Source organism: Myiozetetes cayanensis, unplaced genomic scaffold, assembly GCF_022539395.1.
Source record: "Myiozetetes cayanensis isolate MyiCay16 unplaced genomic scaffold, myiCay2020 scf12, whole genome shotgun sequence".
Lineage (NCBI taxonomy): Eukaryota > Metazoa > Chordata > Aves > Passeriformes > Tyrannidae > Myiozetetes > Myiozetetes cayanensis.
This window is the reverse complement of record NW_026086826.1, coordinates 8,460,955-8,476,207: the sequence shown is the minus strand read 5'-3', so window position 1 is coordinate 8,476,207 and position 15,253 is coordinate 8,460,955. Positions and strand designations below refer to the sequence as shown.

General features: G+C 44.8%; 3 protein-coding genes across 3 annotated transcripts; 2 read left to right on the top strand and 1 right to left on the bottom strand.

Annotated features, from left to right (window-relative positions):
• The first annotated feature begins 512 nt into the window (after positions 1-512).
• Positions 513-2,263, top strand: MAGOH (mago homolog, exon junction complex subunit). Its single transcript, XM_050307207.1, has 5 exons — positions 513-641; positions 757-815; positions 906-1,016; positions 1,325-1,407; positions 1,984-2,263. The coding sequence occupies exons 1-5, from the start codon at positions 554-556 to the stop codon at positions 2,081-2,083; spliced, it is 441 nt and encodes a 146-aa protein (XP_050163164.1). The 5' UTR covers positions 513-553; the 3' UTR covers positions 2,084-2,263.
• A 707-nt stretch (positions 2,264-2,970) lies between these two features.
• On the top strand, positions 2,971-8,425 carry CZIB (CXXC motif containing zinc binding protein). The gene is made up of 8 exons (XM_050306955.1): positions 2,971-3,112; positions 3,192-3,275; positions 3,349-3,405; positions 4,155-4,236; positions 4,710-4,741; positions 5,170-5,247; positions 7,278-7,343; positions 8,117-8,425. The coding sequence occupies exons 1-8, from the start codon at positions 3,107-3,109 to the stop codon at positions 8,192-8,194; spliced, it is 483 nt and encodes a 160-aa protein (XP_050162912.1). The 5' UTR covers positions 2,971-3,106; the 3' UTR covers positions 8,195-8,425.
• Positions 8,426-9,634: 1,209 nt separating this feature from the next.
• Positions 9,635-15,253, bottom strand: CPT2 (carnitine palmitoyltransferase 2). The gene is made up of 5 exons (XM_050306954.1): positions 15,105-15,253; positions 14,294-14,374; positions 14,080-14,186; positions 11,534-12,838; positions 9,635-10,614 (listed from the first exon to the last, which is right to left on the bottom strand). Exons 1-5 carry the CDS (start codon positions 15,230-15,232, stop codon positions 10,283-10,285), a joined length of 1,953 nt encoding a protein of 650 aa, XP_050162911.1. The 5' UTR covers positions 15,233-15,253; the 3' UTR covers positions 9,635-10,282.

Below are 15,253 nucleotides of genomic sequence, written 5' to 3'. Positions count from 1 at the left end.
CAGCAAGTGAATAGTTTTGGGGGTTTTTTGCCTAGAAAAGGCCACAGGTTTTAGGGCAGAGGATGCACCTTGTCCTTCACCGACCGAGCCCTGCAACAGGTCAATCCCAGTGTGGATGTGCCCAGTCCTGTCCCAGCGATGGCACCCAGGCCGTGGCCACCACCGCTGCGGCATTTTCCTGTCAAACACCGCAAACGCCACAGCGACAGAACAGCTCTGCCCCGGCCGGGTGGGCCGGGTGCCCCTCAGGGAGCCCCCCGGGGTGAGGGCCCGACCCTCCCCTGGGGCGGGCGGGGTGCGGCGACCCCTCACCTGCACCGTTCGTGCCGCTGGGGGGCCGGACGGGGGGTCTGGCTGTTTCCCGGTTGGATTCGGGCTCTTTCCCGGCCGGACTCGGGCTCTGACCCGCCTGGTTTTGGGCTGAGGGGGCGGGGCCGCTCCCTCCCCTCACGGCCCCGCCGCCCGCCAGGGGGAGCCCGCGCGCGCCCCCCAGCCCCGCCGTGACGCGAGCGGCGCGCGCCGCCGCGGTGCATGCCGGGCCGGCGGCGGGAAGATGGCGAGCGACTTCTACCTGCGGTACTACGTGGGGCACAAGGGGAAGTTCGGGCACGAGTTCCTCGAGTTCGAGTTCCGCCCCGACGGTGAGAGCGGGCGGGGGCCGGGGGGGCACCGGGCGGGGCGGCTCTGCGCTCCCCGAGGGCGCGGGGCCGGGCCGGGCCGCCCCGGCGGGGCTTAACGCGCGGCCTCTCCCCGCAGGGAAGCTGCGCTACGCCAATAACAGCAACTACAAGAACGATGTGATGATCCGCAAGGAGGTGAGTGAGGGGGGCGGCCGCCCGGGCTGGGTGTCCCTGCTGCAGTGGTGTGTCAGGAGTTGTAGTTCCATGTTGGGATGTTGTGTCCAGGCTTACGTGCACAAGAGCGTGATGGAGGAGCTGAAGAGAATCATCGACGACAGTGAAATCACGAAGGAAGATGATGCTCTGTGGCCGCCTCCGGACAGGGTGGGCCGGCAGGTGAGTGCACAGTGTCTCCTCTAATCGATGCTTTAATTTCCGTGGGTAGCTCCTTGGAAGCACAACAGAACTTTTCTCTCAAGGCTGTGTTGTTTCCAGCCAAAAAAGAGACAATGCTACTTTAAAACCCGAGTAGTCACTCAGTGGCAGCTTAGCTGTAGGAGTTAATGTGATTCACAGACGTGCTGCATTCAATGTCTCTGTAATAGAAAGTTGTAAAAAAAAAAAAAAAAGTCATCACAGTACTTAAGTATTTCTGTAACTTGTACCACAGAGCAGTAGAGTTCCCATAACCTTTTCTTTTTCAGGAGCTTGAGATAGTAATCGGTGACGAGCACATCTCCTTTACCACGTCAAAAATCGGTTCACTCATTGATGTAAATCAGTCTAAGTACGTACCCTGCTTTTTTAAGTTGCTGTTGTTTTTATTTAACAATCTGTATTAAACTTGCTGATCACTGGGTACCTGTATTTTACATTGTTTTGAGGTGCAGATCAGTTCCTGGGCACGCTGCTCTGTGTTGCAGTGTAATGTACCAGCTGCCTTTAGATGTATTTTCAAACTCACCTTGCTGTAGGAACCCTGTCAGCTGTGTTCATAGGCCAGACTGACCTGCCATTGACCTGTCTGCATCAGTGTCTTTGGGAAAACCGAGATTTCTGTATTTCACCAAAGCTGAAAAGATTGGCTGTCATGGTTGGTTGTTCTTTTTTTTAATCTTAAGTGCTGTTGCTACTTGGCTTTCATGAAAAAAAAATGCACATTTTGTCAAGACTTAAAGTATGCAAACTTGGAGTGCAGAATGTAGAATGAAAAAAAATCTGTTCATGTCTAAGGTGACCTCCAAAAAGTCTCCCTATAGACTCTGTTGGGTTTTTTTTAATAGTTTAGTTCTATAAACTCTTCTAAAAGAGCATCAATCTTAAACTTCTTTTGTTTTTTTTTTCCTTCTGTTGTGCACTGCAGAGATCCAGAAGGTTTGAGAGTATTCTACTACCTGGTCCAGGACCTTAAATGTCTTGTCTTCAGTCTTATTGGACTCCACTTCAAGATTAAGCCAATTTAAATCAGACAAATTGAAGTTTGTATTACATTCTGTATGGGGGAATGGGTCAGGGGGGAGGATGCTGTTCCAGCTTGTCAGGGTTTCTGGCCTGGAGCTTTTATGTATTTCTTTTTTTTGTTGTTGTTGTTGTTAAAAACTGTCAGTGAGTGTCTTTATTAAAAGGATGAGATTTCTTTTTAATTTTTGAGTTGTGAGAGACTGACTTCCTAACACTTCTTTTAGCACGGTACGCTCAGGGTATGTGACATCACATGTATCACACACATCCTGTATTTCTCTGTCTACACAGCAGCAGAAAATTGAGTTAAGCCTGGCTGTGTGAAATGAAACTTCAGCCAGCTGTCAGGATAAACAGTTTGTTACTATCCTAAGCTGGCTGTTCTGTTGGCCAGCCCAGAAGTGCAAACCAGCTGACTGCTGGTGGTAAGTGGCAGTAGCAGACACACATCACCATCCTCACGGCCTGTGCTCACCTGTTTGCTGCACAGCACAGGGGACAACAGGCCCCCAGGAGCCACCCGGGATCTTCACTGACGCTCCCGTCCAGCTTCGGAAAAGCTCGAAAAGCAAAGTAGAATGTATTTAGTTAAGTTCTAATCTAGCAGATCTGTTGTGCAGCATTAATTAAAAGACTTTGAGGGCTCTGAGGCTCCCTGTGGGCTCTGAGGGTGTTCCCCACAGCAGCGCTGCCAGACTGTCCTCTTGCTTTCTCTGGCACATCTCTTTTTCCCAAGTCAGTAGCCGCTGCGATTAAAAGCACTGGTGGTTAAATGGCTTTTTAAGGATGGAACCCCCGTGCCGGTGCCAGCCCCTCGCGCTCTCCCGCCCCCGCCGCAGGCACCGCCCGGCCTTCCCGCCCCGCCATCTTGGCTGAGGGCAAGCACGGCTTCCTGTCGGCTTCAGCCCGGCAGGGAGCGCCGGGCGCGGCCGCCATCTTGGCTGAGGGCACGGCCTCGGCGGGGCGGAGGGAGAAGGGAATTCCACAAAAACTCCACGGAGGAGCGGCCGGAGACCCGCGCGGCCATGGGGGTAGGTGGGACCGCGGCCGGGCCGGGCCGGGCCGATGCGATCCGGGCTGACGCCGCTCCCGCCGCCCCTTGCCTTGCAGAGGATCGGGCTGCAGCTCCGCGCCACGCTGGAGAACATCACCCGGCTGCGGGCCGAGGGCGAGGACTTCCGATGGTACCTCAAGGTGCGGCGGGGCCGGGGGTGCCACACATCCCTCCTTACTGACAGCTCTCAGCTCACTGACCTCTGTTTTCCAGCTGAAATGTGGGAACTGCGGCGAAGTCTCTGAGAAGTGGCAGTACCTGCGGCTGATGGTGCGTGTCCCTCTGGTAACCTGCCTCAGAACAAAAATGGCAACACGGACCTGCCTCTTACACACGCATTAGCATCAGGAATAGGACAACCTGCACTTATAGATGAGTTTTTCAATTGCTATATGTATTTAGAAAATGCTGTCATATTCCATACTAAAAAAAAAAAAATTGGATACTGTTAATTGAAATGTGGCATTGGAATGGTGACTGTTGGTGAGAAAGTATTTACATCTACTCTAAAAAAGCAACTTTCTATAAAAAGAAAATTTGAAAACAAACTTTTAAATGGTATCAGAATAAGGTTGTGCCTGTACATATTTCTCTGATGCTGACAGAATATTTCTGGGGAAATTTAGGTAATTCAAGGTGAGTTAAGCATGCTAAATTAGCATTTGGAAACTGAAAAAGCAGGATAAAAGATAAGGGATAAGAGAAGGTTCTCTTCTTCGGAATGATGATCCTTTTTTGTTGCACACTACTGAGTGGCAAGAATGTATTCTGAGGAATTAATAGAACTTGCCTATATGGACAAGACATAACCATCCACTGTTACCCATTTTCAGTCTAGAACAGAATTATTCTTTGATAATCACAGCTTCTTGAATTACTAACTTCTAGTTTTAAAAAAAGCCTTCCTAAAGTATTTTTAAGAAGTGAAAGGCCATTGTAAGAACTGCCTTACCTCTGCAGAGGTTTGCAGTGGCTCGGCTGAAGAGCACTCACCAGTGTCTCTGCTGTCTGCTTTTCAGGACAGTGCTCCCCTGAAGGGCGGCCGAGGCAGTGCCACCATGGTGCAGAAGTGCAAGCTGTGCTCCAGGGAGAACTCCATCGGTACGTGCTTACCTGTTCAACAGCACCATCCACTTGTCACTTTTTCTCCCAGGTTCACTCTTTAGTCCCCATTTTTGCTTGTAAAGAGCATTCCCCAGGGATTCCTTCCCTTGCACACCGGTGCTTGAGTTCACAACAGGTACACAGTTGACATCACGCTCATGAAGGAGACAGCAAGGCCCGGTGAGCCCAGGTTTCTGCATGAACAAAACTCATCTCTAATGTCGTTTTACAAAGCATGCAAAATTTTTTTGCACTGGCAAGGTAACAAAATGGTGCAGTGTAATCTTCTCAGAAGGGAGAAAAAGTGAATTCTACCTTCTGAAGGCCAGCTGCAGGAAATGCTTGGTGACTTTGTTCCTTTTACTTTGTATGAGGAAATTTCTTTGAAAGAAGAACCTGCTACTTGGTTTGTGCTGAATAAAACTGAAGACAGAATGCAACTCACTTTCACGCTTTTTTTTTTGTTTTAGATATTTTAAGTCAGACAATCAAGCCCTACAATGTAAGTTTGTTTCCTTTTCTATATAACAAGTGAGAGATAAATAAGCATTATTACTATTTTGAGTTTTTGCTTTCTCATCCTTTTTCAAGTACACAAAAGAAGCTGGTATTGTTCCTGACAGAAATTGTCTCTTGTAGACTCCTGCACAGTCTCAAGTGTAGAATAATCTGTTACATTTCATAAGCCAACACAGAATTATATCACTCAAATTAGAGGTGATTAGGCCTGTATTACTTTCCTTTTGAAGACTTCCTCATGGCAGACCAAGAAATTCTAGTTAATGACCACCCATTAAATGAGCTCAGGATTTTGCTGTCACTTGGGGCATCAGAGATGACAGTACTGCCTTTAAAGCAATCCATTCCTAAACTAATGCTTGTCACTGTCTCTGTTAGATGGAAACTAATGGAATTCTGGCTCAATTACAGGCTGAAGACAGTGAGAAATTCAAGACAATAGTGGAGTTTGAATGCCGAGGTCTGGAACCAGTTGACTTTCAACCACAGGTGAGTTCTTATTTGTGATTAGTTTCCCAGTTTTTAAAAACACTTTTTGTAGACTCTACAGTGATAAAATACACGGTTTGAAATGGTTTTGGAACATCCTAGACCTCCCCAAATTCCCATTCTTTCCATCGGGTTCCCGTCTGCTTTTTTTCTACTTCATTTGACTCCAAACAAACCCAAAACCCCACGATCAGGTAACACAGCTCTGGTATTCTGTGCCAGGAAAATCCAACATTATGCCCACCTTGCAGTCTTACTCCAGCTGCCTTACAGGTGACTCAGCACTGCTCACCTGAACTCACCTGAGAGGTCTTCATCGCTCAGGTTATGGCAGAAGAGTCTTTCCCAAGGGGAATTATGAGAGTGCAGCGTTAGGCAGAGCACCCCTGTGCTCCTTGGTACGTTACAGAGAGCACGTGCAGTTCAGGTTATGAACACGATTCAGTGTGTGTCCTCTAGAAAACAAACTTTCTTTGGGATTTGACATCACCAAAGCCACAGGAAGTGAATATTTGCATTTTTCCACGTGGACCTCGACCAAAGGCTGAAGATCAGCAGCACTTGAAGGCTGTTGCAAAGCACACCTCAAGGTTCAGAGTTAAAGGATTTCTTCAGGGCCAAGCCAGTCTGCAGTGACTCATCTGCTTGTGCATGGTCATGCTGTAGCCTGTTAACTCCCTACTATATTTAACGTTGGATTAGGTGTAAATAGACTGACAGATATAAACCTGTCTTATCCTTCCCTCAGACTGTGATGCTGGGCTAAGAAACAGCCCAAAGAAGCCTATTCTACAGCGAATTAGATATAAATAGAATTCCCGCTGCAGAGTGCTAGAGGAGGTCTTTATCTGTTTAAGTGAAGTCCATCTTTCTGAGGAACAGATGGGTTATTAGTTTATCCCTGTTTCAGAGCTATGCAGCCAGACCTAGGAAGTTGCACCTCAAGAAAAAGCTATGGGAAGACTAAAATATACAGGGGACGTTTGTAGCTCTGCATCCTAACTGTTAATATGGTCTCTGCACTTGACTGGAGAGTATACTTGAATTCCTGAAGAGGTATTTGAGTGAATTTTCTGATGCCTTAATCAGTAAATGAGAATTAATTTTCTGGTGCCTGTATGACTTCTGCAGTTCCAAACAATTCTGTAAACTGCTTTATATTTGGCATGATCCCCACCAGCCTGGCTCCTCCACAACTTTACATCTGGCTTCTGATCAGCACCATGGCCACAGTATTACAGTATTTTCTCCCTATTCTTGGTAGACATAATACAAACACACCTGAAGTCAATTTAAAGTGGCTTAATGCTTGCATGTCTTATTTAAATTGTAGTTATCTAAAAAAAGAAAGCAGAGAAAGTACCTTTGATTCTCCGGATATACACCCTCCTTTTAGACCTAGTGCAGAAGCTCGTAATTCCAGTCACGTGGCTCCTTGTTCCTTAGAGGGCTGGTGAGTGGCTGCAGGTGGCAAAAGCAGGGCTTGATTTTTCTGGTGTTTGTTCTGTACTGCAGCTCTGCAGTTCTGTCCCATGAATGCTGATCTTCCTCTCCACCCCAGCAGTTCCCTTGAGCTGGGCTTCCAACAGTTCTAGAAGGGCCACTGTGCCCTGCAGATCACTCTCCTCGTGTTAGATCCGACCCACTCTGTGGTTTAGTTAACTCCCAAGTGCTTAACCTTCCTTCAGATCCTGAAATATTTTTAAAATCATGTGGCTTACTCTGCACATTCTTACACAGCTAAATGTCTGACTGGCATTAGTGGGATTTCTCTATCCAAAATGCAAGTGCAGATCCCTTGGTAGAAAATCAGGAAGAAACGTGGATTTTCAGGCACTTGTTAATAAAATTGTGTAGTTAGAAATGGCAGTGTAAGAAACCTTCCTGTATGCTGCAGAAATGGCTGGGATTTTTAAATATACAATGAAATTTAGTGCTGAGTTACTTTCTTTAAATGTGTTTCAATGATCATATTTATTACTTTCTTGGTACAACTTATTTTTAAAAACTTTCTGCAAATGTGTTTGCAGGCAGGGTTTGCTGCTGAAGGTGCAGAATCTGGCACACCTTTCAATGACATCAACTTGTTGGAAAAGGTATGTTGTCTTAGTTTCATTAGTAAATCTAATTACTTAGCTTGCTTTCCCCAAGTCACTCGTCCAAAATACACCCTGCTCTTTCCTGTAGCCACAGGAACTGCAGCAACTATGAACAACCAGCATTACTAAGTGTCATTTTAGAAGCAGGTATTTGATAACCTAGCAGCTGGCAAAGGTAGAAATGCTACCTTTAAGTCACTCAAGAATTCCAAAGAGCAAGAACCTGGAATATTAAATGGCTGGGGTCACGAGAGTGGTAAATTGATTTTTCTAGGAAGATCCCTGCACATTTTCCTGTGCCCAGAGGTATTAAAAAGTAATAGAGACACTGTCCTTCAAAGCTCAGGATAATGACACCAGCATTGCAAATCTTCCTTGGCTGTGAGCAGGAATCTCAAGGTCAAATCTGTTCCCTGGTATCCTACTTGGCAGGGATCTGCATGTCTGCTTACCCACCTGACTAGGGTATTGTAAATGATAGATAATCCTTTCACCTGCCATGGCTGCTGTCTTGTCCACTACACACTGTGGACTACATATGAAAAAACCTACAACATTATATAAACAAAAACACTGAGACTGAAGCTCTTTTAATTTCAGGTTGGTGCTTTTGCTTCTCTCACCTGTCAGAACTTAACTTAGTGACTGCACAGTGCTTTCCACAGAAGTCTGAGATCCAAATTTTGAGTAACATTTGGTTTCAGTTTGAATTCCAGTCTGTGTGCTTTCTGTCCTCTGTGACTAACACTGTGAAATCTTATTTCCTACAGGACTGGAATGACTACGACGAAAAAACAAAGGAATCTGTTGGAATCTATGAAGTTACCCACAAATTTGTAAAATGCTGAAGTTCACAGCCCTAATAAATCTTGACATGCTCATTGATGGAGGAGCTGTATCCATCAGATACAGTTTCCTTGGAGTTACTTTTTTTTACAGGGCTGCACTTCAGAAACCCAAGTTCATAGAACCGTTAAGGTTGGAAAAGACCTCGAAGATCACCAAGTCTGACCTTTGACCAACATCACTAAGTTGTACTTACTGTCCCCAGCATTCCCCAATAAAATACTTTCCACAGAGCACTCGGAGATGGCCTCAGTACACACTGAAAATAGTACATACACCTGACTGACCTGTGCCATTTTCTTAATGCCTTTTTTTTGAAATATATACAGTTGTGGTGGACTGTAGCTTAACTACTGTACACAGTGACTACTCAGACACCCTACAGCCCTGAAGTTTAACATGAAGAAATAGCTATGAGGATTAGTGAGGTTTGTGTTAACTATTCCAGGGAACAGCTACACCTTTAGTGGCTTTCTGCCACTTCAGGTAAAGACACTGAGCTGACTGTACTGAAAACACTTACTAAGCTTGACTGCTGTTGACATTTACACAGTTACAATCTTCTGAAAATCAAGTTATCTTTCCAAGTGTGTCATTAAATAAACCTCATTTTCATGTCAAAGACAGACTTTGTACTCTTGGTGGATGCACTCACACTCTTGCCTGCTGTTCTCATGTTTAAAAACAAACCCATAAAGTAAAAAAAAACCACACTTTTTTAGTGAACTTTATTCAGACTTTGGTCTGATTATTGTTTCCTGATACATAATTTCCTTCATGTTTCCAAACGATCGCCTTCCTTTCTTTGATTAAATGAGCATGAACAATCATGCTAAGTTTTAAAGGGGGGTTTAAAATAAGGCTTTTCAGGGAAAACCAGAACAGCAAATTACAAGGTGCAAACAGCCCTGACTATAAAAAGTTCATAAGCCATCAGGCTTACCTATTAAAAGCATGCCTCTCCCCTTCCAGCACTTGCAGTCCATACTTCCAAGATATGCTATTGCTTACACTCACTGTGATAAAGAAAAAAGACACTGGGAGAGCCTGGAAGCTGAGAAATCCAAAGGAAGAGAAAAGGCAAGTAGGTTTCTGAGCCTCTGAACCTGATCTGTCACATCAGATGTGCTCAGACTTCTCTGTTCTGCTAACAGATTTGGTTGTGCAGGACAGGGGGCTGTGCTGCAAGACATGAGCTGCATTAGTTTTACACAGATCACAAAAACAAGTTCTACTCAGTTCTAGAGAAAGACTCATCCATCCAGAAGGAACAGAGTGGAAGTCAAGAGGGTTTAAAAGGCAGGAGTTCAAGTTATACATACCATGTAAGTGCAGAATGCTTTCAGCAGTGTTCCTTCCAACTTCTAAAAGAATCATGAGCTATGGATAGAGGGACTACTTGTGCTGTATGAATTACATATGGCAATAAAAGAGCTCTGTGGTTATTAATAGACAGCTTTATTAAAATACAGTCTTTTCCAGTCAGTTTAACAACCCATTTGATGATTGCATATCACTTAAGGCCTCCCACTTCATTTTTTTGTTTCTCTGGAAGTTAAGAGTGGAAAGGCTTCAAGCACTTGAGGCACTATCAGTCCTGATATAAATTCAAGTTTAAAGAGAAAAGTGTGAGCAGTTAGTAAGCAAGCTTACTGCAAGTGCAAATGGAACCACTCTTTCATGTTTAAAATTATTGCATGTATTTTTTTTAAAAATCTTAGCAGTTTAAGAGTAGTATCACAGTATTGATTTGAGTGTCTGAACACTCATGGAACACAGATGTTCCAAGTTCATAAACCGTTTATTTTAGATGATATGTTTTAAGAACACATGGATGGGTTGGAACAGATGGAAGTGTTACTTAACTTTACATTGTGAGTGCTTGTATTTCCTGAAGTATCTGCTCAAGGTTTGTAACTGATTTCTTTAAAAGATACAAATTTCATAGTGAATCTAAAAGTATTCCAGTGAAGATACATGAAGCCAATTAAGCTGGGCAGTCTCAGCCATGCTGAACACTGATTAGTACGTCAATTAGACACAGTCTGCATTTTGTACTGCAACTGTAAAGTCTTCTAACGTCTTTATGTCTAACTACCAATCTTCTTGCCCTTCAAAACATTAAAGATATCTTCTAGTGACTTGTGTATACACTGAAGGAATTCTTCACCATTCCTAGTTGGGTAAGAGGAAACATTACAACCTATCCAGTCGTCATGTACCTGATATCCTAATCCAAAGCCGTCGGACACCACGGGGCCAAACCCTCCCAGCTGCACAGCTGGGCTGACCAAGGTGCTCGTGGAGATGATGTTGTGATTGAGCCGAGCGTAGGCCTGGTCTTGATAGAAATCAGGTAGAGCCAGCCCTTTGGATAAGGCCAAGTAGCGCAGCCCAAAGAGATGGCGGTCAAATCCCTGCCCTGTCAAAATCAAATAACATGTATTAGAGGGAGGGGTCACTTTAGTGGGGAGTAAAACTCATTTATCTTGACATCACATTGTTTTCAGCCACAAAAGAGATCCACAGAAGTGAGGTTTATTTTTGTATTAGCAGGAATTATTTTTCAGAGCCCAGGCATTCTGCCCTTCACGCACACATCCCAGGGGAAGAGGGGCTGTTTTACTGCAAGAATCAACCAGGATCATGAGAGTACACAAAACTGCAATGCTAACAGACAATTTTAATAATACATCACATTCTTTGATTAACTATTTATCTGAGCATATCCAAGTTGTTTAAAGCAATAAAAATAGCCTTCCCAAAACTTAATAATCTAAAGAGGAAGAGGATCTTGCATCAACAGAAGGAGGCCAATTTTAGACTCTATGGGGTAACGTTGAACAGTCTGTTTTACTACAATAATAAACCAAGTTATGCTTCTGGGAAGAAGAGTTCAAAAAAAAAAGCCCTTTGAAAAATGCCAAGAGTAGCCCAGCCAAAAAATCAGTTTGATTTAAGAGCTGTTAAAGCTTTTATGCCCTGCAGGGATGTAGTGGTAACTCCTCAGACTTAAAGCCAAGATTCTGGTTGCCTTGGGGAGTATAACATGCACTAAGTATTTATCAAATCTTCCCATACCCCAGCTGCTCTAAGGACAAAAAAAAAGTATAAAAATTCTCAATACATTAACAGTGATGTGGAAATCACAGAGGCTTTCCTCTCCATCGAGAAAAGGAGTGTTACAGCCTTTGAACTTTGAACTACAGCCTTTGGCTACTGTTTTTGTCAAGTTTACGTTAGCATCAGACTGCCACCAAAATTAAATTATTTGGTTGTAAATTAAATATTTACAGACATTTTAGTGCAAAAGCAGAAGCGTGTGATCTGTTCCTACTCACCCATAGCAGCTTCTTTTGTCAAGCGGCCGTGGTACTTGGAGCACTCCACTATCAACTTCTGCAGCTCCTCTGTGCTGTGTTTGGACAGTTCCTTGACAAAAGCTTCCGAGCATTTCTTGGTATGGACAGAGGCAGGCCGGATGGTTTCTGTACGGCCGTGTTTGAACGCTGCAGTGCTGCACGACTCGTACGTAGCCACAGTCTGGTTGTACTGGCGAAGGAAAGCCATCTGGAAGGCCAGCTGAGCCACAGCATCTGGGCTCACCTTCTTCTGCTTTAGAAGCTCCTTGCCCCCTTCTTGGAACTGAATCATGTTAACAGACAGCGATTCTACAGTGGCATCGAATTTCTGTTTGGCTTTGGTAATCCCTGCTTTTAAGGCATCGTTCAGCTTAAAGTCAAGTTTCTGCACTGCCTTAGAGGAGTCTACTGAAGCAGGCTGGGACTGGGGGCTGATGGCTGGTGACTTGGTGCTGTCTTTAAAAACCTCATTCTGGAACCTGAGCACAGCCACACCATCTCCCCAGGAATGTTCAAAATTGATTCCTGCAGTGCCATCCTTGGTTATGATGAGATTAAAGGACTTGTCATACCAGCGGTTAGCCCCATCCCCGTGCAACATAGTGTGGGACAAGTGCACAAAGTCTTTAATGGGAAAATCATCTAAACTTAAACAAAACAAAGCAGAGTCTACTTTTTGAAGAGCTTCTTCATTGCCATTATCCAGTAGGTTCTTTCTCAGCGATGCCCACGTGTCTCGGTTTTCACTGGAGAGGTAGCCAAGAGGGAAGGCTGGGGCCGGACTGGTGTCACTAAGGATGTATTTCAAGTGTGCTTGTATTTCTGAGGGTTTCAGCATGTTTCCATCTCTATCAATTACGTCAAACACATAAAAATTTCCATTTCTCAGTACTAGTAAATGCTTCGCCTTTTCGTCTGTATAAAGCTCATCTTTCTCGAGCTTAGGCACCCGTGTGGAATTGAAAAGCCTGAAGTACTGAGACATATCCAGGGGGTAAGCATTGACCATGTAGGCACCAAACCAGGACACTGAAGAAGGCACAAATCGGATAATTTTTTTAAAAAGCTCAGTGTCGCTTTTTTCTGGATTAAGGTGAAAAACCTCTGGTTCCAGATAACCAGCCCTGAAGGTCTTCATAAAACGTATGGCAGAAACAGTCATGTTCGTAGCTCGTGTGAGCTGATCGTTGTATTCCGCTTTGGGATCGGGATTAAAAGACATAAATGCATTAAAATTCAAAACAACAGGCTCACGTGCTTTTAGGTACATGTCAAACCAGGGACCTGAAAATTGAGAGTTGAGAGTTAGGTCAGAACATAAAAACAGCTCACTGAGTCAGACCAGAGGTTTGTGTAGTCCAACAGTGATCATGACTAAACACACACTGCAGTGCCTACAAACATAACAAAAATATGCAGTAATTCACCCAGCACCTCCCATTTGGAGTGGTATGTCCCTTTACCTACTCTTAAACTATCAATTTCTGCAACTCCCTGTCACTGAGGTTGAGCCTTCTAGCTGGGCTGGAAGAAGGGCAACAGGTAGCTCAAGGACCTAAGTTACAATTTTAATTATAATTTCTTACAGGTGAGTAACTAGAATTCATTTACAGTTTGAAAACCACATCTGTCATCATCACGTAGCCTTTTAACCCTGGACTTGAAAGTCTAAGGTGGAGGCAACTATACATAATTTCAGAAATCAATTTGAAGTAGAACAGGTCTTTTATGAGACCTAAAGAAGAATAATAACTAAACAAAAAGTAATATAGACAACCCACTGCTCACGGACACAAAGCACTGATGAACAACATAAAGCCACCAGTTAAACCCCTAGATGCTGTTCAAAGTGAATGGAAAGTTAAATACAACAAACCAAACAGCAGTTTTTGTGAAATAATCTGGTATTCTCTACAGAATTTGTTGTAGCTAACACCCTTAGGGGCAGCCTCAACAGAGAGCAAGGACAGAGGTGCGTTCACTGGGCAACATGGCAACTTCTACTTCCATAGGTATTTGAGTATTTCCACCTCTGCTGCTATCTATCCAATACTTACAATACTAAGCAGACACTTCTATGTGGAAGTCAGTGGAAGTAGTATAATCAAAAATCTATACACCTGCTCTCCCTCTCCCAATGTGTTTTTCTTTATTCTCATTTTCCTCTTTCTGTTGCTCCTTTTCTTAGGTTCTTTAAGAGAATATGGTTTTGTAGTTTTAGGGGCTTTTAAGTGCAGGGCACTGACCACTTCTGCCTCCAAAACTTAGTTATATTCTCTGACTCCTTCCCTCCCTTAGAGTTTAGTTTCGTTACTAAATAATGTGGAATTATTTGGAAATGATTGCTTTAGTGTCCTTAAGGAGTTATTAAGCTGCTCTTTAACCTAAGCCTAAACAGACAACCACAGTGTTCACAGCAAGTTCATGGATTACTTAAACTTCAGCCCATTATATTTGTAGCATAACGAGATGTTACCAAGCATGATGATCCACAGACTCCTCCAACACCCAGCAGGCACACGTACCTGTGATGTAACTAGTATGCTTGTTCTGATTGTCCTGAGCAACCAGTTGCTCATGTAGCTCTCTTCCAATTCCCTTTTCAAAGGCACGAGCGAGTTCTTCAGTTTTCCTACAGCAATGAAGAAAATAGTCAAAATGCTGTCACATTTCTATTTTTTATCTGTATCACTTGGCTCTGAAGCAGCACATGACACTGCAATATGTGTTTGTCTGTACCTGAACTGGTCATCATTTAAAAGCGGTTTCTGGGCATTCAGATATCTCATAATTGTATCTTCCAGTTTGGGAACAGGCAGCCTGAAGGAAGTGGAACACAGACACATGCACTTTATGAGCAAGGGTACAAACGCAGCCTGAGTTTCTTACACAGTAGTCTGTCTTTGCCTCTCTTCTTCCCTATCCTTCCTAATACTACTATATATACTATACTATATATATATATATATTTGGATAATACAAATACATCTTCTCCAAGTGCCTCATAAGTTTCTTGTGGAATAAGAGGAGTAGGGGAATAGATGGACACGGGACAGCACAGCCTAAGATTCTTGGGAAACAAGGCAGAGAAGCAACTTGACCGGCTCGTTACAAAGGTACTGCGGTGATGGGTGTTAACCCCTTACAGGGAACACAGTGACGGGAACCACTGCCAGGAGAAGCAGCTCTGCAGAAGGTTGCCAGCCCTGCTTCAGGCCTTCCCCTCATTGCTGGGTGCTGGACATCTACTTTCTTACAAATTTCCCATCGAGTATCTTTGCCAACTTCCTCTCAGCACAAGAAAACGTTTTCCTTACTACAGAACAATCCCGATACACTCCCGGGGTTCCTTTGCGAACCAAAGGGATTTTTCAGTAGCAGGCTTACAACCATATTTAAAAACCCAAGCCATGGCCGGGAGAGCGGGCAGCGCACAGCTCGGAGCCGGGGGCGGACATTCCCTCAGCGCGGACCCCCGCACGGCCCCCGCCCCGCGCCCCCGCAGCACAGCCCGGGGCGCTCCCCGCGGCTGCCCCGGGACCCGCCCTACCTGGGCAGGCTCTTCTGGTAGTGCATGGTGGGCACGATGCTGCGGTGCAGGAACTCGGCAGCGCCCGCGCTGCTGTAGCCGCGCCGCCCGCGGCCCGGGGCCGCCCTCAGCAGCTGCCGCGCCGCCATGACAGCAGCGCCTCAGCACCG

Excerpts from the sequence above, each read along its gene's own strand:
- CZIB (XM_050306955.1), top strand. Across the intron at positions 4,237-4,709 it reads CTCCAGGGAGAACTCCATCG|ATATTTTAAGTCAGACAATC; the intron begins GTACGTGCTTAC and ends TTTTTGTTTTAG. Across the intron at positions 4,742-5,169 it reads AGACAATCAAGCCCTACAAT|GCTGAAGACAGTGAGAAATT; the intron begins GTAAGTTTGTTT and ends GCTCAATTACAG.
- MAGOH (XM_050307207.1), top strand. The coding sequence starts at position 554 with ATGGCGAGCGACTTCTACCTGCGGTACTACGTGGGGCACAAGGGGAAG. Across the intron at positions 642-756 it reads GTTCGAGTTCCGCCCCGACG|GGAAGCTGCGCTACGCCAAT; the intron begins GTGAGAGCGGGC and ends CTCTCCCCGCAG. Across the intron at positions 1,408-1,983 it reads ATTGATGTAAATCAGTCTAA|AGATCCAGAAGGTTTGAGAG; the intron begins GTACGTACCCTG and ends TGTGCACTGCAG.
- CPT2 (XM_050306954.1), bottom strand. The coding sequence starts at position 15,232 with ATGGCGGCGCGGCAGCTGCTGAGGGCGGCCCCGGGCCGCGGGCGGCGC. Across the intron at positions 14,375-15,104 it reads TACCAGAAGAGCCTGCCCAG|GCTGCCTGTTCCCAAACTGG; the intron begins GTAGGGCGGGTC and ends CACTTCCTTCAG. Across the intron at positions 10,615-11,533 it reads GACAAAAGAAGCTGCTATGG|GGCAGGGATTTGACCGCCAT; the intron begins GTGAGTAGGAAC and ends TGATTTTGACAG.